The 23,367-nt window shown below is 41.4% G+C and overlaps 1 protein-coding gene across 5 annotated transcripts in view; it reads left to right on the forward strand.

The window, feature by feature from the left end:
* HDAC6 (histone deacetylase 6) overlaps window positions 1–23,367 on the forward strand; it is a 1,533,697-nt gene that overhangs the window by 137,589 nt on the left and 1,372,741 nt on the right. For 4 of the 5 annotated variants that reach the window (XM_044080374.1, XM_044080376.1, XM_044080377.1 and 1 more), the window contains exon 2: window positions 5,491–5,613. In XM_044080374.1, the coding sequence (XP_043936309.1) occupies window positions 5,491–5,613 (123 nt within the window). The remainder of the gene's footprint in view (window positions 1–5,490; window positions 5,614–23,367) is intronic. The other variant, XM_044080375.1, reaches the window with a different exon arrangement.

The raw sequence follows: 23,367 nt of genomic DNA on the forward strand, positions 1-23,367 counted from the left end.
CTAAGCTAGTCACCAGTTCGCTGGTACTCAGTGAGGTGCTTTCACAGCCCCTGATACCCTCTACTTAAGATTCGCAGGCCTCTACTGAGACCAATTCGTAGTCCGGTATGCCACGAGGTGCTTCAACTGTGGAACCTGCGGATGTCTCTATCTTGGATGGGTCCAGAGCCGCCGTGCAGGCACCGGCTTCAGAGGGTGTATTCAGGCCTACTGACTTGCATATTAAACTGACGCCATCTTCTTCTTCAAGGCCTAAAACGCAATCCATGCCTAGAAAACTGACGCATAGACCACATGGTCAGGCCGCTATGCCTAAAAAACAAATAAGAATGGCTGAAGACCTTATTACTTTAATCAGGGGAAGCCAACCTTCCCCCTCTAAAAAACCTAGGACTGAATTTGCTTCTGATTCTTCTGATCAGGATTCTGAAATTTCTGTTTACTCTGATGACCAGGATTTACCCTTATCTATCTATGAGGATTCTGATGCAGAGGACTCTATTCCCTCTGCTTCCCCTCCAGAGGATTTCTCTTTTGGTGAAACCTTGCATACTCTTAGGGAGCATTTTCGCTGGGAAAACCAGGATTACTCTGATTCTAAAAAGAGGCTTAGGGATTTCTTTCTCCTGCCCCAACACAGGCCTTTAGCTATCCGCCCTGTACTGGACATTATTGATGATGTCTTTTCTGACTCTAGCTTGGCCCCTGACTCCTTACCTCCTGCTCCCAGAAAACCAGATAGATTTTAGTGTTCCTGACACTCACAAGTTCCTCTCTAAAAATCCTACTGCGGATCCTGAGACCATTTCACAGGGACCCAAGGGCATTAAGGCTACTACTGCCAAAAATCCTACACCCTCTGATAGAGATTCCAGGGCGCTGGATAGATTGGGTAAGAAGGTATACACTTCTGCAACCATGGCCATTCGGGCCTTAAACTGCCAGTTTCATATGTTAAAGTATCAGCAGCATGTTATTGGATTGCTTAAACAGAAAATTATGTTGATTCCTGACTGTGCTGAAAATAAAGATTTACAGGATTTAATGCATTCTGCTGAACAAGTTGGAAAACATACTTTGCAATGTGGTTTTGATTCACTAGAGGCATCTTGCAGGGCTGCTGTCACTGGGTCTGTACTTAGAAGGTATGCTTTGCTTAAGGAGCAGTCTTTGCCAGATCATGTTAAAGCTAAATTGCTGGATGCTACCTTAAACCAAGACTGCCTGTTTGGCAACAAAGCAGAAGAAGTACTTAAAAAGATGGAGGAAAAAGCTAAATTTATGCAAACTGTTAAAGATTTCCTGCAAGTACAGCCTCCAAGATTTAGTAGGCATTGGCCCTCTAAGAATTGGTCTTTTCCTGCCTCTTTCAGGCCTTCAGTCCAAACCCAGACCCAGCAGAACACCCAGGCTTCAGTCCCAAGGTACGCACAGGACTAAGCAGTGGGGGGCTCCCACTTCCAAAGCAGGGAGTAGTAAGGCTCCCCTATGATAAACTGTCTCAGTGACTTAACTTTAAAACTTCCAAGCCCTTCTCAACTGACTGCTCATTTTGGGGGAAAGATTGCTCTGCAGGCAAAAAACTGGGAACTCATTACCCAGGGCAAATGGGTTTTAAATATAGTTTCCCGAGGATACAGATTCCACTTCCACACTTTACCAACCCCAAACAGTTGGCCAGATCTACCCCCAAATCAGTGGGCAGCGGCTCAAAAGCAAGTTCTCTCTCTCTCTCTCTCTCTTAAGTCTAAGGGCTATTCAAACTGTCCCAGAAGAGGAAAGGGGACAAGGTTTCTACTCAAGACTTTTCCTGGTGCCGAGAAAAGACAACTCCTGGCGACCTATCCTGGACCTCTCTATCCTAAACACTTTTTTAGTGATCCCAAAATTTAAGATGTTAACTCTTCACCAGTTGCTTCCTATACTAGGCAAGGATGCCTGGTTGGCAACACTGCATTTAAAGGAAGCCTACCTGCACATCCCAATCAGGGAATCTTGCAGAAGATACCTACACTTCAAAGTAGGCTTCATGCACTATCAGTTCTCTGCACTGCCCTTTGGATTATCTACTGTGCCCAGGGTATTCACAAAGTGCATAGCTCCACTCATTGCATTTTGCAGGCAAAGAAATATTCAAATATACCCATACCTGGACGATTGTCTAATTCAGACAGAAAGCCAGGATATACTATTGAATCATCTGGCGCTTGTGCAAAAAGTGCTAACTTCTGTGGGATACACCATAAACGAAAATAAATCACATCTTGTACCCTGCCAACAAATTGTATTCCCGGGAGCAAGCTTGAACACAACTTTCCAGATAGCTTTCCTCACGCCAGAGAAGCAAGTTCATTTGACAGCCTACTTCAAACTAATGGCCAAAAAGACTAGCCGTGGCTCTGTGGAACACAGCCTTGAGCTACCAAGTGCACCTACAGGCTCAATTCCTGCCAGGAAAGCTAAATACACTGGCAGACTAAGCAGAAATCTCATGGACCCACACGAGTGGAAACTGGAACCAAAGACTGTCAACATGTTGATAAACAAATGGGGGAGCCCAGAGATAGACCTGTTTGCTTCTCCCCAGAACTACCAATTGGACAAATTCTGCCCAAGGAATCCCCGCAAACAAGCTTGGAAAGTGGATGCCCTGTCCTTCACCTGGAAACATCTATCAGTTTATGCCTTTCCTCCTCTGCCTGTCCTCTCCAAGATACTACTAAACATCAAACAGGACAAACCAAGGATGATACTGATTGCACCAGACTGGCCACGCCAATACTGGTGTACCCCCTCTTGCGCAGTGTCACCACTGGCACCATGGCACCTGCCTCAGACCCCTACCCTGCTGTCCCAGCAGGAGGGCCAGGTTCTGCACCCTCCGCTTCAAACCCTGAACCTGGCAGCCTGGCTGATTACCTGATCTCTCCATTACCATCCCTCAGTAAACAAGTGTTGGATGTCATTCTGGAGGCAAGGAGGCCAAGTACTAGAAAATCTTATGCTGAAAAATGGAAAAGATTCTGTTTCTGGGACCAAACTTAGAGGATGGGCACAACAGCGCCCAATTTACCTCAGATTCTTCAATACTTAACTGAGATGCTTCACAAGGGCTTTTCCTTTTCCTCCATCAAAATTCATGCCTCAGCCATTTCAGCTCATTGCAACACAGAACCAACCCCTCTTCTCTCATCCACTGCTCAAGCAGTTCCTCAGAGGGGCCAAAAACTTAAGACCACCCAGGAGAGCCCCAACTCCAGCCTGGGACCTTAACTGTGTATTGGAAAATCTCACTCTACCTCCTTCTGAGCCAGCTGCAAATGCAGAGTTGAAATTCCTTTCTTGGAAAACAGCCTTCCTTTTAGCCATCACTTCAGCAAGAAGGGTGTCTGAATTACAGACCTTTATGGCAGTGGAGCCTTTCATCATCTTTCATGCGGACAGGGTGTCCCTCAGGACCAATCCCTCCTTCATGCCCAAGTTAGTCTCCCATGTGGTTCTTAATCAGTCCTTTCATTTGCCAACCTTCTCTTCTAATCCACAGAACAAAGGGGAACATATACTGCACTCCTTAGAGGTACACAGACAGCTTAGATTTTACTTGGACAGGACTAAACCTCTCAGGAAATCTGAACAGCTGCTGGTGGCATTTGCTGCGGGGGCAGAGGGGGAGGCCATTTCAAAGCAAACTATTTCTAAATGCATAGGCCATTGCATTCATTGCTGCTATAAGCACCATGGAAAACCTATCCCACAGGGGATAAGACCACATTCAACCAGGGCTGCATCTACCTCTACAGCCTTTCTCAAGTGTCCCTACCAGGGACATCCTAGAAGCTGCTACCTGGAATTCTGTACATACCTTTACCAAGCATTACCATTTGCTAATTTTCACTAAATCCAGAGCTGGCCTTGCCACTGCAGTCTTGCATGGCATTATAGCTGGTCCTAATACTGTCTAATTTCCTCCTCCCATCCTTAGCTTTGGAAATCTACCCAAATGTGATGACTGCAACAGTGAAACCAGAAGAACATAGTACAGTTGTGTACACTTACCATAAATGTAGATGTTCGAGTGTATTCACTGTTGCAGTCCTGGTTACCCTCCCTCCAGCCCCCTGACTTCTTTTGGCTATACCTCTGTTCCTTTTTACTATGCTTAAAGCTTTTTGGCGTATTTGCTTTTTTGTTGGAGGTGTAACTTTGTATATATATTTAATTGCTTCCCATTAGGGGGGCACCTAACATCTGGGGCAAGAAAAACTGATTATAATGGCGTCGGCTCCATGCTTTATACCCCTGACTCCCTAACGTTATGGAAGATGAGATAGCAACTGATGCAGGACCCAAGACTTTGATAATCAGGCCGACTGAGGGCTACTGCAAGCAGATAACCCAAATGTGAGGACTGCAACAGTGAATACACTCCAACATCTACATTTATGTTAAGTAGCTGTTATTCATATATCGTTTAAAATGTAGCAGTCACAATTATATTTACTGCAGTGCTTCATGGTTAAGACTACTGGTAAGCTTTAGTGGTGTGTAACTTAAGACACTAATGAGTTTCTCGCTTGCTTAAACATGAAATCAACTCTTTTCATAGTTTTTCAAACCCTGTCATACAGTTAAAAAATACTGCTGTTTTTCACCTTTTATGATCACGCATTTTATTCCTAACTTAGTTAAAAAGTATACATTCAGATGAGCATCTTTAGTGTGCAACCATTTATTTGGCATGGACAAGACCTTGTGGCAGAGTAGCATTCTGAAGACTTTGGAAGAAATATTGTCTTTATCTTGGAGATGTGCAGTTGCTTGGTCTCTTTGAGAAATGATACTCTAATTATCTCAACTGGTCCGCTAGAAAGGTTGATGCATTGATGGCGTCAGTGTAGGGTTGTAGCATTGCAGTAGACACCATTTGTAAACTGTTTAGTGTCTGTGAAGTATATGTTAAGTGTCTTAAATGTGCATTTTCAGAGCTCATATATCTAAGTAACAGGGGTGTAGGAGGTGCTTGGGGATTTGCTCCCCTGCAGAAATGTTTTAAAGTGTAATAGTAAGCCTTGTAAAGTCTTGTGATTTTTTTTTTTTATTCATTCATTCATTCATTCATTCATTCATTCATGTATGTTTTGTTAGAATTGCATTTTAAATTTTGGAAATTTCAGTCTTGCAATATTGAATCTTAGACTTGCAATAGAAAACCAAATATTTGTAAATGATAATGCTTATTTGCTTATTGGCCATTTAGGAATCGATCTAGTAATGTACATAGCAGATTTTTTTTTTTTTTTTTTTTTGCAAGTCAAAAGTGGTGGGCCGCCACCACATTTTTAATGTTTAACACTAGGCTTCTGCAAACCCTAACTTAAGTTGAAAAATCTCTGCGTATCCGTCTTTAACCACTGTGACTATTTTTCTTTTCAAATGCTGTCTGCTACAGTGCTTATGATTATTTTTTCCTTTTATGTACATTCTTTTTAGAAGAAAAGTGGGAAAAAGGGAGGCCAACAGCTGCGGAGCCAAACTTTACAAGAAGCTAAACGAAAAGGGAGGATGGATCGGAGTCATGGGGAAGAAGATGTGATTCTGAAGCTCCAACAGATGGTGAGTGTATCAGGCATGTACACTGTACTTTGCATAATAATTTTGAGATATTTGTCACTTAGTCTTTGTGATGGCATGCTTTATAGAATCTGAAAATCTAATGTCTCCTTCATCCTGCTATTCTTCATGAATACAATTTTCTCCCGTGCAGTTGAAATAGTGATGAGAAATTCTTTTTTTTCCCCTCAATGTCAAGTGCATCACCCACTGTTCCTTATACTTATTGCCTATTTGGCAAGTCTTTGTGTTAGATTTACATATGCAACAACTTCTTTTCTAATCATTTTGCTTTTGTGCATCTCTTGTAACAGTGGCACATTTGGTCTATGGCATTGTACATAGGTTTTGGATCATTTATCATTTTGGTTGGAGGGATCATTTCAAACTATTAAAACCAACATAAAATGAATACCCAACTTCTTTTGCAGACTTAATAGCTTGGGGCATGAAAAAGATAGGTGAAATCTCTGTGTTTGTAGATATTTACATGTAGAATTACTTTTGGCTTACTGAGACTTTAGAAAGCTGTTGTGGGTACCATAAATTCTTGGAGCAAATGTTTGTTTTCATTGTTGATGTAATGCATGTTTAGTATGTTATGATTAGAATCTGAAATCTAAACTGATATCCCCTATACCGTTTATGTTGTCCAGCTTGTTGTCTGTCTGTCTCAGAGCATGTAGTCTTTCCATTGCTGTAGCCTCATTATGCATTGGCCTGCACAACTTGTGCTCAGATTTTAAGTGAAAAATTCCTTTACTGTGCTGCATATTCTCCATATACTTTATATAATGCCAAACCAGTTAAGTGTATTTTAAAGAAAATGTACCTTTGCCTAACAGCACTACCTGCTTGATCTGGTCTGTACTAGTATGTGTCACACATTGTATCTATAGTAGGTTTTCTACAGCTCTTACAGTGGCAAAATGGTTGGATCCAAAGACTAAAATATTCAGATCAGTGTGCCTCAAATGCATGATCTGTTTCATTGGATCTGAAACCACTCCCTTGGATCCTGTATTCATCCTTTCTGGACCCTTTTCCTTCCAGGCTGCCATCTCCTTTTTAGAGAGATGCTGCCATTCTAGGTCCCATTCAGTGGCCTCTTCCTCTCATTCTACCAGGAGCTTGACAGAAGCAGATCTGGATAGAATGAAGAGGCAGCTTCTGTCCATACAGATTCAGATAGGAGTTCTCCTGGCCCCTACTCCTTCGGGTCTGGAACTTTACCAGTGCTGTTTCACCTATCTTGGCTTCTTCTCTCATCCAACCCTTCGCTTCAGAGCCCTTGAATCCAAGTCTTCTGGGACCGTCTATATTGGATCTGAAGATTGTTGTATATTCAGCTCCGATACATTCTCGGAGTGCACCAGCTCTATATGTGTTTGACCTGGATGGCTGTCTGATCCGAGGTGTTAGAGTTGACACCAAAGTTATTGGAGCCGTCTCTGCCCCTCAGAACCTTGGCATTGGACAGCTCAGCTTTGACTTCTGCCTTGGGTAGGATGCCTTTGGGTCAGAGGGAACCGACAGTCCAGAAGCATGTCTCCTTGGCTCTGTTGACCTCTTTCTGCCTGTAGCATTCTGCCTTTGAGGGAGTGTTCTCTGCTTCTAGAGGATGGATGAGTCCACCTCTCTCAGATCTTCCTTCTGAGTCCCATGTGTGTTTGTAACTTGAGCTTCAACACTCTACTCCACAGGGACAGCCAGCCCAAAGTCTCTAGGCTACCCAGCAGGGTATTACTTATATTTTCTAATACTTCTTTGGAACATCCCATTCAAGAAGTCCGTAGAAAGAGACTGCGTAAGAGGAGCCACCTGGTCTCTCCTCAAGAGTCCGTCGTAGAAGATACCGATTTTGATGAGGGTGACTGGTCTCTAAGATCACCACCTGATAATATTTCCTTTGGAGACATCCTGGAGATCCACATGCAAAGAGGTGGTTGGTCTACCGATAACCCTTCCCAAGAGGAATCTGTATTCCTGGAAGCCTTTGGATCTGGCCCATCTCCCTCCTGGGTGACTCTGCCCACTGTTGAGTTCATCAATTTGATGTCCAGGTGGGTGTGGAAGGAACCCCATGCTTTTGAGTGTATCCCCAAGAGACCAGACAGGATCCTGGCACCACCAAAAGGATGAAAATTTTGGAGCAAAGGAGTACTGGTAGATGCCATGGTCATAGTGACAGCCTCAAAGAAGGAACTTGCTAAAGAGTTCATCTGTCCATTATTCCTAATAGGGAGTCCAGGGAGTTGGACAGATTTGGGAAGTGTATATAGGTTTCAGCGACCTTTGCACTTAGGTCACTGATTTATTTGGTAATGATTTATTTGGCACATGTCCTCTGACTTCAGAGGGATTTGATTAAACAACTTTCCAAATCCCTCTCTGGGACCATTACTTCTGAGGTACAGAGCTTTGTTGCCTCACAGTTGGCTACCCTACAATCCATTTGAAATTCATCCACGAGGCTTATTTCACATTTAGCTGAAGGTACCTCAAGGGCGGCAGGTTCAGGCATTTCCATTAGGAGAACATGCCTGGGTGCGCATATGTGATTTCAGAGCCCTTCATGTCCTCCTCCTTCACTGCTCCCTTTGGCGCAAGTTCTTTTGTTTGGTCTTAAAGTGAAAGACACATTCTCCAGGTGTGAGCAAGATGGTAAGGCCCTGTCTGCAGTGAGCATACATTTTTTGATTCCTCAAAAAACCTTCTGTAGGAATCAATGGGGAGGTTGAAAAATGGGGTTCAGAAAATCCCAGGGTTTTTTTCCATGATCTGCGTGGCGATAGTTCCCCCAAGGTTACAGGGTTGAAGTCTAACATAAGACACTGCCCGTGTGGCAGAGGAGACCTACAGAACCAGGGGTCCAGAGATACCATCTCTGACAGACCCCACCAGTGCTCCTGAAAGGAGGTCCGATTGTCCATCTCTTTTGGCAATTGGGGGTCATCTATCCCTGCACCAGAGAGCCTGGCTAGACATTACAAAAGATTTATGGGTGCTGAGGATTATTTCCAGAGGTTATACAATACCCTTTTCCCTACCCCACCCCACCCCCTTCAACAGTAAACAAAATTCCTGATGTTCCACCCAGTCAGAGGAAAGCAGCAGCTCTAAAAATAAAAAAAAGCTTCTAGAAAAAGAGTCATCCAAGAGGTCCCCCTTGACCAGAAAGAGTTCGGAACTTACTCAAGATTCTTTTTAGTGCCAAAGAAAATGGGGGACTGGAGACCAATTTTGGATCCTACTTATACATAGTATGACTAAATCAGCACTGTTTTAAAAAAACAGCACTGCTTTAAAACCAGTGATCTGGAGTACCTTGGATAAAGAAGTTTGTATAAAAATGTATTATAATAGCTTTAAAGAAGTTATTAACTGATGGTAATATGATCTGAAGTACTTTCCAAAATAGTAAAATTGTACATTCAGATATCCTGTAAAAGTGTTTGATTTACTGTTTTATGTGAGCATTTCTGTTTGTTTTTCTGCCTGCTCTTCTGTTAACCAAGTGAGCTTATTAGGCATGTGTAACTTGCTAACAATGTATGCGTATTTGGGCGCAGTCCATATGCTGTGGAGACCTGGGGGAAATTGTGCAGTGCAGACAAATGTATGTATATTGCTTATTTAATAAGTGAGAATATACTTTTAAAATAAAAATAAATGATACCTTAATTTGCACTGTGACATATTATGGATCATTAAGTGGTTGCTATGTGTAATAAGATTTTAATCTCTAACTTTACTTATCTAGTACAGTAACCCTTCACCATTGGATCTCGCATATGCATAGTATAAGAACTAGTAATCCAGTGTTTAGCATCTGAAATTATTTAATTTATAATTTAGTAGAGAAGTCTGTGTATTTATATAATCAAGACTTCCTTATCTGAATGCTGTGCATTAATGCTTGGGGTGTGACTGAGAGAAGGAGAGTGTTGTTTTGTTCTGTCCACATTGGCAAAGTTTACAAGACCTTTATTTATTTATTTATTTTATAATTCCTTCATTGTGAGAGTTGAGTTGTCTTTCTGTGAAAGAATGGTGTTCTGTAAACTCCTTGGCCTTCCAATTTTTGGTCCTAATTCTGAAAGCTCGGATGACCACCAGGTGAGAGTTGCCAGCTTGCTACCTGTAACTAACTGGTGAGTTTAATTTTATCCATGATGAGGTGAGCAAGCTGCAGAAGCACCACTGCTGACGGCAGAGGTAAGCCATACTCCCTCTGTTGTGTACAGCTATCCTTTCTACGCCAGGTGCATCATTAGGTATGGTACCAGATGCATCTCCACCCAGGGCTCTTGTTTAGAACAGAACTTTGCATCTGCCTACTTTCCTGCCATGACTGGCATTATGTACTGATATCTCTCCATCAGGGCTCCAGAAGTGGCCCCACCCTTTGACCGCACATAGTCCTGTTCCTCCGCCAAGAAAGGTGAGCAGAATAGTACTGCTCATCATTCCCTCAATCCTTTCCTCTTGGTGTCCGCTCCAGATGGCTCCTCAGCTGCGAATCAAACTCAGTTTGCTAGGGGTGTAGTTGGGGTGTTGTCCTTCTATAACAATGGTGCTAGATTGTTCGATCTTAGTTAAGGAGTAGGATCTGAAAATGGAAGGTGGGGGATGGCTGACAAGCTTCTTACACAAATATTTTGTTCCAAGCAGTTGTATTGACCATCAACCACAGCACAGGGTTGTATGGTAGGGGTTCTAGACTTGCAGCTGTTTTTAAAAAGAAGATTACAACAATAAGCAGCAAAAAAAAAAAAAAAAAAACAGTAAAAAAACAAACTCAAGTCACAAATCTCAAAAGTTCACCAAATTTATTCAGACTTAGCGCTTTGGCTCCAAGGCTTCAACGAGTATAACATTCACAATAATCATCTCATCTTAAATAGTATAAAAAGTTAAATAAATTAATCAGTTTAAATAACATATTTCCAGTTACATTCTTTGTTCAACCCAAAGGGTTCTAGGGTGTTCTACTTTAAAATAAAAAAAGTTTCTTTACTAAGCAGTTTGTCCTTAATATGCCCACATTCACGTAATGACATTTCTATTTTTTTCTAAAATACAGCCCTTTAAGCTCTCTGGATTTGAATTTAAATTTGGCGAGCTTTTGAGATTCGTGACTTGAGTTTGTTGATTTAAAAAAAAAAAAACTCACTTTCTTGCAGAGGTGTACCCTGTTAGCATCATTATAAAAGTGGAGACAGTGTTCTTATATACTGGAGTAAAACACAGTCATGTTTCCCAGTTCTCAGCGATCCTCCTAGGCCTCTTCTGGCCTATGCAAGTTTGGTTTCCCCTTCCTGTGACCTCACTTATTTTACCCTCCTTGGGTTCTAGGTCCATTCCTGGATTTAATCTCTCATCCATCTGAGCAGCCTCACCCGGATCTGAAATACTCAAACTGACTACTGTGCTCTTCCACTTCCAGTGATGGTCACAGGTCCTGCCAAGAGCTGTGCATATCCCTTTTTCATCTCATAAGTTCTCCATCAGGAAAATTTATGGAAGCAAATGGAAGAGGTTTAGTATTTGGGCAGTCTGTAAATGCCTGGACCCCTTTTCAGTGCTTTTAGATGCAGTCTTGGACTTCATATATGGTGTTTTTCAATCTGGGGCAAGCTACTCTACTGTCAAGGTCCATTTAGTAACTATTTCTAATTGTCATGATGGTCAAGACTATTCTCCCATAGTTTCCCTTGAAACTTTCTAAAACTAATTTTGAAGGGGACCTTACTCCTCCGAACCCCCCCCCCCCCAAGTGATATGGTCCCTTCTTGGGATCCCTTTCTGTTACAGCCTTTAACAAGAGTTCCTTTGTGCTTCTACTACTACTGTGGATTTAAAATTTTTATCTTTGAAAAACTCTCATTTCTTGGTTGCTATGACTTCTGACAGATGAGTGTCAGAACTTTTCTAAATTTTCACAAGGGCCAGGTATCTTTACAAACATATCCAGTCTTTTTGCCCTAGGTGTCGTCTTAAATCATAGGTTCATAGGTTCATAGGTTTATACTAGGCTATCTGCCCTAAGGCATTTATAAGCCTAGCCCAAATTTTTGTGGCTTACGCCACCCCTTATATGGAAAAATACTGTGCCCATTAGTTTGTTGTGCCTCTGTCCAGCAGTGACACAGAGATGATTCCCGGGGTAAACCTACGATCTCCCATCCACAGGTCTAGATTTCTCTTGAACAGAGTCAGCGAGGTGCTCTGCCTCACATGGACCGGGATTTTATTCCACAGCATAGGGAGTCTCTGAGTGATAAATCTATCCCTCCAGCACGTCCTATTTATATCCGTGCTAAGGTTTAAGTCGCTTGCTCTAGTGGTTTTGGTGGATTTGGATTTTTGAGGTGGAGCATGTCCATTAATTCGGGTTGGACATGGCCTTGTATGTCAGGCACATGTCACCTCTGAGCAGACGGTATGCGACTGAATAGAGCTGGAGTTTCTTCAATCTGGCAGCATATGACAGATTTTGGAGTCCCTTTATCCTTTTGGTGAGGAACTTTTGGGGTCTCTCCAATTGCTGCAGATGTCGGGTGAGATACATCCCGAATGGGGCATTGTACTCTATCATTGGTCTGATAAGTGAAGAGTACAGGGGGAACAATGACCTCACTAGATCTGGATGTGAATCCCTTCATGATCAGGTGGGCAATGTAGAAGGTCTTTCTAACCACTTTAGCAACGTGAGTGTCAAAAGAAAGGCCACTGTCAACCTGGGTCCCCAGGTCCCTGATAACCTCTTCTGTGCTTAGTGGATTGCCACCTATATGGTAGCTTGGGGTTACCTTGTTTTTCCCGAAGGGTATGACTATACATTTTTGGCGTTTAACTTCAGGCCATGGCTCTGGCACCAGCTATCTGTTTCCGTGAGTCCCTTCTGAAGGATATCCATGTCCGATGCACTTTCCACTATGGCGCCCAGTTTGCAGTCGCCTGCAAACTTTGTCAGCCAAAGTCCTCCCATGTTGGCCTATACTTCTGAGAAGTAGATGCCAAACAATAGGGGGCCAAGGACCGAGCACTGTGGGACACCACTTGTGACCGGCTTGGAGTCTGACACAGCGCCAGCAACTCTAACCCTGTGGGTTCTGTCCTTAAGCCAGTTTGCAACCCATCTTGTGACATATGGGTTTACATTTAAGCTGGTAAGTTTTTCTACAATACCCGAGTGGGGTATTGTGTCGAAAGCCTTTGCAAGGTCAAGGTAGGCTGTATGGACTGCCTTTCCTCATCAATGGCCTTGGTGACTGTTTCAAGAAGTCGACCAAGTTCAAAAGGCATGATCTTCCCTTGACAAAGCCAAACTGGGTCGGGTCCAATGTCTGCAAGTCCCCTATATCTTTGTTTATGAGCTCCATTATGATCCTCTCCATAGCTTTGCAGACTAGACTTGTTAAGCTTATGGGGCGGTAATTACCAGGGTCCGTAGAGGCCGCCTTGGTGGAGTGGGACCACAGTTGCCGTACGCCACTCCTTGGGCACGTATCCTGTGGTAAGGCTGAGATTAAACAGCTGCCTTATGTGCGGGTTTAATTCCTCATTTAGCTCGTGTAGCACACAGCCGGGGACACCATCCGGTCCCATTGATGCTGTGTTTTTAGCTTTAGAGAGAGCAGCTTTCACCTGCGCATTTGAGATGTCCGGGAGGCTACACTCGGCTGGGATAGTTATCTCTCCTTTAGGGGGGAGGGGTGAAGTTTGCACTGAACCTGTCTGCCAGTATGTTGGCAATGTCTGTGGGTTCAGTGATTTTTTGTATCATTTTGGACTAATTCTGAGCATATCTGGGAGTTTCCACCCAGGTTCCTAACATAGCTGAAAAAGGCCTTATGATTGTCCTTTGAATCCATGGCAATTTTTCTCTCAAAATTGGCCTTAGTTGATTTTATGAGTGCTCGTATTTTTTTACTAATAATGATCAGGGGTGACTTCCCTTTTATGGATTTTGTTCTATCATGTAATAGCTTTCTCCTCTTATTGTAAAGTTTGTTAATGGCTGGGGTCCACCAGACTGGACGTTTGCCCTTTGTGGAAAGAGTCTTGGTTTTATTTGGGATTGCCTGATCCATGCAGTCCTGGAGGTGTTCATAGAAGGCATTTGTAAGGGCTTCCGCAGCTTGGGTTGTGGTTTCCTCTGGCTCAGGGGCCTTGAAGGATACACCAGTCTTGAGTAGTGTGAAGTTTGCTTTAGAGAAGTTCTTCACTATGGTCTTTTTTGTTTGGGGTGGGGGATGTGGATTTCCAGTGAGATTAGTTTATGATCAGATCTCACCAATGAGGGATATACTTCGATTGTGGAGCATTTTGTCCCCATGTTTGTGACAATGAGATCTAGTATATTTTCTCCTCTCGTGGGAACAGTGACTAGCTGTTCCATGGCATTTGAATTTATGAATTCCAGGAACCATTGGGCTAGAAAGTTAGGGCTTGAGTAATGTTCCCAGTCTATATTCGGGTAGTTGAAGTCACCCAATATGATGGTGTTTGGAGATACATTTATACCCTCCAGTGTCTTCAGGAAGGCTGTGTGGGGTTCCTGAGTTTGAGAGGGTGGCCTGTAGCATGCTACAATTTGTAGAGCAGTTTTGCCTATGGTTAGTTGCACCTGGATGGTTTCGAAGCTTATGCGTTGCCACCAACCTGGAGGTGTGGGTATCCTTTATGAATATGGATACCCCTCCTTTTGTGGTGTGGTCCAGGTTTTGGGGCGGAACGCCTGATATGAGGTAAAACCTAATAGTGCCGGGGTGCTCTCAGGAGCCTTGAACCAGGTTTCAGTTACAGCACAGACATCGATGTTCTCCATACTGAGAAGGGCCTCGAGTGCGTGCATTTTGAGATTTAGACTTCTGGCATTGAGCAGCATTACCCTCAGTTTCTTCCCATTTTGTTTTCTAGGGTGGTAGGTTTAGAATTTGAGCCTTGCGTAAAAAAGGCACTATGGGGTGGCAAGATCCTTAGCCAATATCCGGACTCCCAGGGGTGCCAGGTGCAAGCCGTCCCTTAGAAGCAGCGTGGCTTGTCAAGCATGTCATCCCAGGCAGACAGACACTGGATCCCCTTTGAATGACACCAGACATTAAGCCAATTGTTAAAGCTGATCATCTTGTCTCTATATTGTGGCATCATTCTTGGTGAAGGAAGGATACTGCTCAGGGTTAGGGTCATACCTGCCTGGGCTACATAATCAGAGAGCTCCTCTATGTCTCTTTTCATGTAGTCCAGGGAGGTGCGTCTCAGGTCATTCACACCAGCATGGACAATGACTGTGTCATATTTGTACTTGCCGTGGAGTGACCCGAGTGCTTGTGTTATGTGGCGGATTCTAGCCCGATAGGCAGCTTACTGTGACCCTCTCCTTGTTCAGCCTGGTGAGTGGGACGTCAGTGTGTCTGACTATGGAGTCACCTATGACAAGTATGTTTGGTGTTGTATTTGGCCTTAAGGGCTGTGACTGCTTTGCACACTGCTTTTGTGGTTTATGTGTTGCTTGTGGGGTGTCTTGAGGTAGCAGTTGTTTGGGTGTCTGCTTTGGAGGCCTCTGCTGTTTAGGTAAATTTTACTCAGAGCCTCCGAGTATGTCTTTGTGTGTTTGTGTTTGATTCAGTGGCGTGGTAGCATTATGTGAGGCTGGTTTTGTGGTGTGTGTAGTTGCCTTCTCCTCCTGTCTGGTCTTGCCAGTCCTGAGTTGAGAGAGCTCAGCCTCCAGTTTGGCTAAATAGCTGCATCTCTCGCAAGTATTTGTGTTATGTGGGAGGAGGAGAGGGTTGTCTGTGTACATGAGGCAGTTATAACATTGCCTCAAGATTCCCAGATTCACCAGCTGGACCGGAGAGGAGATTGACAACTGACCTTTGGACATGCTAGAATAATATTGGGAAATCCTTAATTGAAAAGAAGGGCCAGTGGGGAGTGAGGGTGTAGTGCTTTTAATTTTTAGTGCTGACTTATATAATTGCTTTAGTGAGCAAGTGCCAGGTAACTTGAGTGCAATGTGTTACAAGTAACTAAATGCAAAAAGGACAAACAGTAACTTTCTTTCAAGTGAAACAAGGAAATAAGTACAGTAAGCAATGCAGATATCACTAGTGATCCACAGAAGCGCTGAGAAGTTGCGTATTAGGTGGAATTAGCTTCCAGGGAAATAACAAGCAAACAAACAACAAGCATATAAACAAAGCTAGATTCAGCAGGCCTGGATCTAGTCTATGCTAGAGCAAACAAGGTGTACCAATTTCAGTAAGATACAGTTCAAATATTCAGGCACTATAAACCTTTAACCAGAAATTCCCAGCTCAGAAGGGCAGAGTCCAGCCTCTTCTCCCACAAGAGTGCAGACCACAAACCTTCTTAATGTAAAATAACTGGCCTGAAGCCCAAGTGCCTAAACCAGAACTAATACACTTGGACACTGGGCTCTCAATCAGCAGTTCCCAACTTAGAAGGATGAAAGCTACCTGTCCTGCCACCACAGTGCTTGCCACAAACCTTCCTAATGTAAAACAACTGGTCTGAAGCCCAAGTGCTTAATCCAAAAGACTTGAATGATAGCTACACTTTAATCAAGTTACAACCAAGCAGTAATAAATACCATTGAATACTTTAGAGAATGTCTGGATTAGTGCTCAAGTTACACAAGCAAAGCTAGATCCAGCAGGCCCGAATCCAGTCTATGCCACAGCAAACAAGGCGCACCAACTTCAGTAAGAAACAGTTCAGATATGCATGCACTATAAGCCTTTAACCAGAAATTCCCAGCTCAGAAGGGCAGAGTCCAGCCTCTCCTCCCACAAGAGTGCAGACCACGAACCCTCTTAATGTAAAATAACTGGCTTGAAAGCCCAAGTGCTTAAACCAGAATTAATACACTTTTAGAATAACAGACACTGAGCCCTCAATCAGCAGTTCTCAACCTAGAAGGATGTAAGCTACCTGTTCTGCCACAACAGTGCAGACCACAAACCCTCTCAGTGAAAAACAACTAACTGGTCCGAAGCCCAAGTGTTTAAACCAAAAGGCTTAGAATGAGTTACACCAAGCAGTAATAAATACAATTGAGTATTTTAAGATGATGCAAAAGTAAAAAGAAGTAGGTAGAAACACAAGTACAGTAAAAGCAGATGAAATTTTTTTTTTTTTTTCTGAACAAGTGCTGAGATCAAAGAAACAGATTTGAGTGCTGAAACTAGAAAACTGGCTAGTTATAAGAAAAAAAACAAGCTAGAAGGCTTCCTTCAAACACAGAAGGGCGTGGGGGCTCGGAAGCCTACAAATAGTCTGTACCACTTAACAAGAAAGGCAGGAAATAAGCTTAAATTTTTTTTTTTTTTTTTTTCTATTTCCCAGATGCTCTCTTTGTACACAGTAGGAGTGCCTGAACAGGAATCATCCTGTTCATTTTGCCAGCTTTTTCCTGAAATTTCAGTAATAAGGGCAAGAATATTCCTCATTGTTTGGATCTGCACCAACAATTAAGATTTTATTTGCATAAGATGAAGAACATCAGGAGATCTGAGTAACTTTATATATTTTTTCCAGAGTATATTTAGAATTGCTAAGGTCACTTTGTTCAGAGGGTTTACTGACTGTCTATGTTTTGTGTACAAGGTTAATGGATTGTCCTTGGCATCCACATCAGAGATGCATTCTACTAGGGCAGTAGCTACCTTGACAGCTTTTTTTGAATGAAATCTGTTCATTAGCTACTTGGTCGAATACTTTTGCGAGTCACTACAAACCTGATGGTCCGTCTATGTCAAGGGCTACATTTGGCTCCACCATTCTTTGGAATCCATCCACCCACAACCTGTTTTTCAATTTTGCACACTGGGTCAGGGTGTCTCATCAACAGTGGCAATCACCTAAAGCCAAGGTTTACACCACCTGGTAGATTGGGAATGTTCTGTCTTAATACCTTCCAGATCAGCCTGGCTGGCGACACTGTCCCACAGGTTGAGGCAGACATTAAAGACAACATGGTATGTTATGTACTTACCATAATACTAGATCTGTGTTGTCATCTTCTCCTTCCAAATAGTCATTTTGGCTGTTTGGCTTCTAGACAACCTTGCAGGTCTTCTTGAATTAAGGTGTTCATGTGTTGGATCTCGTTAGGTCTTGACCTAATGGTATGTTGCTAGTTGTATTTTTAGAGAGAGACAATATTTTGGGGGGGGGTTGCAAACTCAATCTGAGAAGATGGAGTGGTGCAGGGCATTATGGGAGAGGAGTTTGACCATCAGAGCTCAAAGTCTGGATTGCTGGCCTTGGATTTGATCACCCAGAGGTGGAGATGAACTGAAGACAACATGAATCTAGAGGTATAGTAATTGCTGAACTTTCATTTCTATGCCACTGTGGAATTTGCCAAAGTCTTTGGAAGCATCCTGAATAAGAGTAAGCATAGCAAGAAGATGGGGGAGCATTAAGATATTGAGGACATTTCTTTTCCTGGGGTCTGGTGGCCCTGCTCTCACAATGAGGGATTTTTGCAGCCCCTCTGCAGAATCATTTGTGGCCAAGGTCTCTGCTGTGACTGCTAGGCAGGCACCTGTGCCTGAAGCTTTTCAGTCATTCACCTGGACTGACGCATCCAGTATGTTTCCTGAGGTTGAAAGCTCTTCAGCATCAAAAGCCTGCACTATAATTTAAGAAGCGGAAGGTTAGGTCCTCACTATTCTTTTACAGAACGAGTTTCCTGGTAACTGCATCAAGATCAGTCTTCCCTGTCCAAGACCCGAGGCCTATAGGAAGGCAGCTTCTATGGTTGAAAGTCACAAATCACCAGAGCAGTCTGGTTCCATTCAGCTTGCTTTAGTTTAGGCCAGACATTGCCTTTTACCACCCACTTCCTGAGCTTTGACCAAGTGCTTAGCTAAGCTAGCTGAGTACTTTTTCTTAGAGTAAGAGATCATACATGGATATATTTGAAGTATCTGGATCCCCATCTAAAAAGAGAAGGGTGAATCCTTCTGAAGAGTTTTCAGATAACCCTGACTCAGAAGCTCATGAACTGGTATATATGGGCTAGATTTCAGCTGCTGAAAACTATGACTTTGACACTGAAGAAACGTTGTCCTTGGCTTTTTGCCGCAGGGGACCTCTCCTTTGGTGACACCCTTTAAAGAATGAAGGAAATGTTCCAATGGGAACCCAAAGCATATTCTGAAGACTAACAAAGATGCAGGGTTTATATGGGTTTGTCTAAACTGTCCTGGAAGATGTGTTTAACAATGCATCTCTTGAGCTAGGCTGCTTTCCCCTTCTCTTAGGGAACCTGACTGGTTATACAGGGTTAGAACTTTATAGGAACAGTCGAGTAGAGCCAGATGTGATGTCTCTGGAGCACAGTAATAGAGTTGCTTTCGTTCTAGTCAGGAATCACATTCCCAGTGACAAGGAGAGCAGTGTGCTCAACAGATGTAAGTGAAAAAAATGATGCCTCTGCTACCCTTTCCTTCAGAGCCTTAAACTTCCAGTCCTTCATACAGTAAACTCTCAGTTAGCCGGAACTCAAGCAACCAGAAATAAATCGAAGAAATACAATACAGTATGAACAGTTCAGTTTTTCATTTGCTGCACTTTGTCCTCCCTGCCCGCAGAAACATACCTTAACGGTTTTAGATTTTGAGTTTTAAAAAGGAAGATACAAATAAATTCCCTCCCTCTCGTCCCAATCTAAGAACAAGTTAAACCAAACAAGTCAAATCGCTAAAATGTCTCTCTGTTCAGTTCATTAATTTCCAATCTACTCAGTGTGCCACTGAAAACCATTCAGCGTGCCACACTTTCTAGCGGAAATATACATTTAAAATATTATTATTCCAGCCAGGCTTTTAATTACTGTATTTCCATATTAAAATCAAGTCAATACAGTGTTTATGGTGTGGTATAGTATAAGGTACAGTATTTGTCAGGTATATTTTTAATAGTAACTTTCAAGCAGTCAGAAACTACAGTTATCCCACATCTGTCAATCCTCACGGATACCGGTTAACTTAGAGTTTACTGTACTTAACTACCAGCAACCCCTGTTGGAAAAGATATAGGCTAAGGCACTGCCAGCAATCCCTGTTGGAAAACATACAGGCTAAGGCAAGGGGGTATTAAAGACAAGGATCTGAGATTCTGGACCTATGTGACCTCACTTTTCAGATGGGCATGCACTTTTTAAGAAATGTGGCTGTGATACTGTGGATGCATCATGCAGGGCAGCAGCTAATGGGTCTGTAATGTGTATGTAATAAGGAAACTTGCCTGGCTGAGGATGATTTTCCTGCCAGACGGTGTTAAAACACAATCCATTTTTTGAATAGGGGCCCCCTGTTTGAACCTCCTACTCAAGAAATCTTTCAGAAACTGGATGAAAAGAGTAAAACCACAGAGTCGCTTAAGCACATTTTCCAGACCCAAGCTCCAAGGTATATTAGGGACTTCCCAGCAAATAATTTGCCTTCTCATTTTAACAGGACAGTTATAGACCTGATAAAGGGAAGGAAAATTTAAGAAAGAATGGCTGGCTAAAATTTAAGAAAGAATGGCTGGCTAGTCCCAGACTGGGGGAAGTCTGAGCTGAGACACCCAGAAGGTTCAGCCAAGACTCAAGTAGGGTCCCCCCAAGTTCACCCCAGTCCATTCATCCTTCCCCTCCTAACCTGCTTCCTCCCTCAGAAAAAAAACTTTTTCTTTATAAGAAGCTGGGAAGAAATCGCACAGGTTCAGTGGGTGCTAAACATCATCACAAAAGTGTATAAATTGCAGTTCCAAGGAATACCAAGGTTAAGAAGCACCCTACCAGCTGTTAAGGATTAGCGAGAGCGAAAAGGCACCAGCCGGATTTAAAATATGAATTATTTTATTTTTAACAACAAACTTGTAACTAGACAGACTTTAGCATTAACAATCGAATAATTTCACCTAAACGAACAATAAAAATAAGCACTTTCATTTAAAAAGTTTTAAACTTCATCAGACAATCAATTCAATTACATCACTTCCTTATATAAGCTTCTCTTTTTTTTTTCAAAAAATCCCGCTCACATGGCTCATATAAAATGAGCATGCCCAGTAGTGAAAGATTGACTGACTGGAAATGTTTTACCTTCCCTTGTATTTACATTAATAGAAGTTCTTATTACAATAAAATTTATAATTTAAACTTCCTATAAGCATTTACCCATATACGGGATAGCTGATACCATTAATGTGTAACATTAAATAAATTATTTTAAATCTTTATTTCAGTAATACGAATAACAATTATAAATAAATATAAAATGTATGTAAAAATAACTTATGGTATCCGCCTACTTGAAAATAGAAACTCAATTAAAATGCACCACTATATAATTTATATTTTAAAACCTTATTAAATTATTTAATACTATACAAAAATATATTTCGTTTTTTTTAAAAAAATTATATATATATATATATATATATATATATATATATATATATATATGGATCCATATGAGTTCGTCGACAGTTCATAAGAACGACACTCACTTCTTCGACACGACATCATCGACCGTTCATATCATCAACATTTCAGGTATGCGATCTTCCCCCTTGCAGGACCCATGTTAGCACTTGTTTCTGTGTTGAAACGATTAGGGTGTTACGTGACTGTACAATTTACCTTAACACAGAAACAAGTGCTAACATGGGTCCTGCAAGGGGGAAGATCGCATACCTGAAATGTCAAAAATATGAACGGTCGATGATGTCGTGTCGAAGAAGTGAGTGTCGTTCTTATGAACTGTCGACGAACTCATATGGATCCATATATATATATATATATATATATATATATATATATATATATATATAAATCTTTAAGTTTTTCACCATTCAAAAATTGCATAAAAATATTAAAATTATATATATGTATATATTATATATTAAATATATCTCGACCATTTCCATTAGTTTTCATCCATTATCTAGTAAATCCCCACCTATTCTAATTAATATATATAATTATTCTTGATATTAACTATCAAAATTAAAGTTTATGATACTCCTATTTAAAAAAAGTTTGTAATATTTATATATAGATAAAAATCTATGTATCCTTATTGCGTTTTATATAAGATCTAAATATCAAATATAAAGATTAAATATTAAATTTTATAAATATTTATTATAAAAATTAAACATAAAATTAATACCTAAAATACACTATTTAGTCTTTAATTTTCTTTCTATTTAATGCCTTTAATTTAAGTATTGGTGCTATAGTAATTCTTTCATTAATACCAGGCCATGTGTCTGCTTGTAGTTTAATTTGCCATTGTAATTCTCTTTGTTTGAGTATTAGGCCCCAAGGGGTTTTATCTTTTATCTCTACTTGATCTATAATAGTAAAATAAAACTGATGATTATTATACTCACTAATATGCTTCGCTAAAGCATTATTCGCTTTATTTTTCTTAATTGCATATACGTGTTCATAAATTCTTTGAGATAAAGCCCTCTCTGTTTTGCCCACATAGAATGAGGTACATGAGTCACACATGGCTAAATAAACTACAGCTTTTGACTTACAATTATATTTATTTTTTTAATTATTTTATTACATTATTACTTTTACGCAAGAATTCCAAATAATAAGGGAAATATTTATGAATAACTGGGGGATTTTAATGGATGACCCCCAGTGTAAAAAACACATAGATGATTTCCCTAAAATCGTATGTAGAAAAGGGAAAAGTTTTAAAGATTTATTTAGATTAAATACTCAAAACTTAAATAATAAAAAGGTAATGAATGGAATGCATAAGTGTGGTGCCTGTAATTGGTGCCATAAAATCAACCTAGGGCAGAGTTTTTATGTAAGAAAGAAGATATTTTTTTAAAAAATAAATATAATTGTAAGTCAAAAGCTGTAGTTTATTTAGCCATGTGTGACTCATGTACCTCATTCTATGTAGGCAAAACAGAGAGGGCTTTATCTCAAAGAATTTATGAACATGAATATGCAATTAAGAAAAATAAAGCGAATAATGCTTTAGCGAAGCATATTAGTGAGTATAATAATCATCAGTTTTATTTTACTATTATAGATCAAGTAGAGATAAAACATAAAACCCCTTGGGGCCTAATAGTAGTAGTTCATGTAGAACGCAGCCTGGGATGTTGTCTGGTCCCATGGATGCTGTGTTCTTGGCTTTGGAGAGTGTGGTTTTTACCTGTGCAGCCATGATTACAGGAACTTTGCATTCTTCCGGTATAGAGATGGGCTCTTTAGGGGGTGAGAGGGGGGTAAAGTTAGCACTGAACCTATCTGCCAGGATGTTGGCAATATCAGTTGGGTCTGTATATTTAGTGCCATTGTGCTGTAACTCAGAGCAGATCTGAGTGATGCCATTGAGATTCTTGACATAGCTATAGAGTGCTTTGTGGTTGTGTTTAGAATCAGTGGCGATTTTGTTTTCATAACTAGCTTTGGAGGATTTTGTCAGGGATCGCAGCTACTTACTGAGGCTGACCAGGGAGCTCCTCCACTCATGGGATTTTACTCTCTTTTGCAACAGTTTCTTCCTTCTGTTGTGCAGTTTGTCTATGGCAGGGGACCACCAGCTTGGCTTCCTTTTTTTGGAGGATAGCGTCTTGGTTCTGTTTGGGATAGCACAATCCATACGCTTTTGTGTAAGTGCTTATAAAGTGCAATTGTGTAGGATTTGGTTGTCGTAACTGTATTGTTCATCTGCATGGGTGTCATGA

This window comes from Protopterus annectens, chromosome 8.part0 (genome assembly GCF_019279795.1).
Source record: "Protopterus annectens isolate FY-2018-M chromosome 8.part0, PAN1.0, whole genome shotgun sequence".
Taxonomy (NCBI): domain Eukaryota; kingdom Metazoa; phylum Chordata; order Ceratodontiformes; family Protopteridae; genus Protopterus; species Protopterus annectens.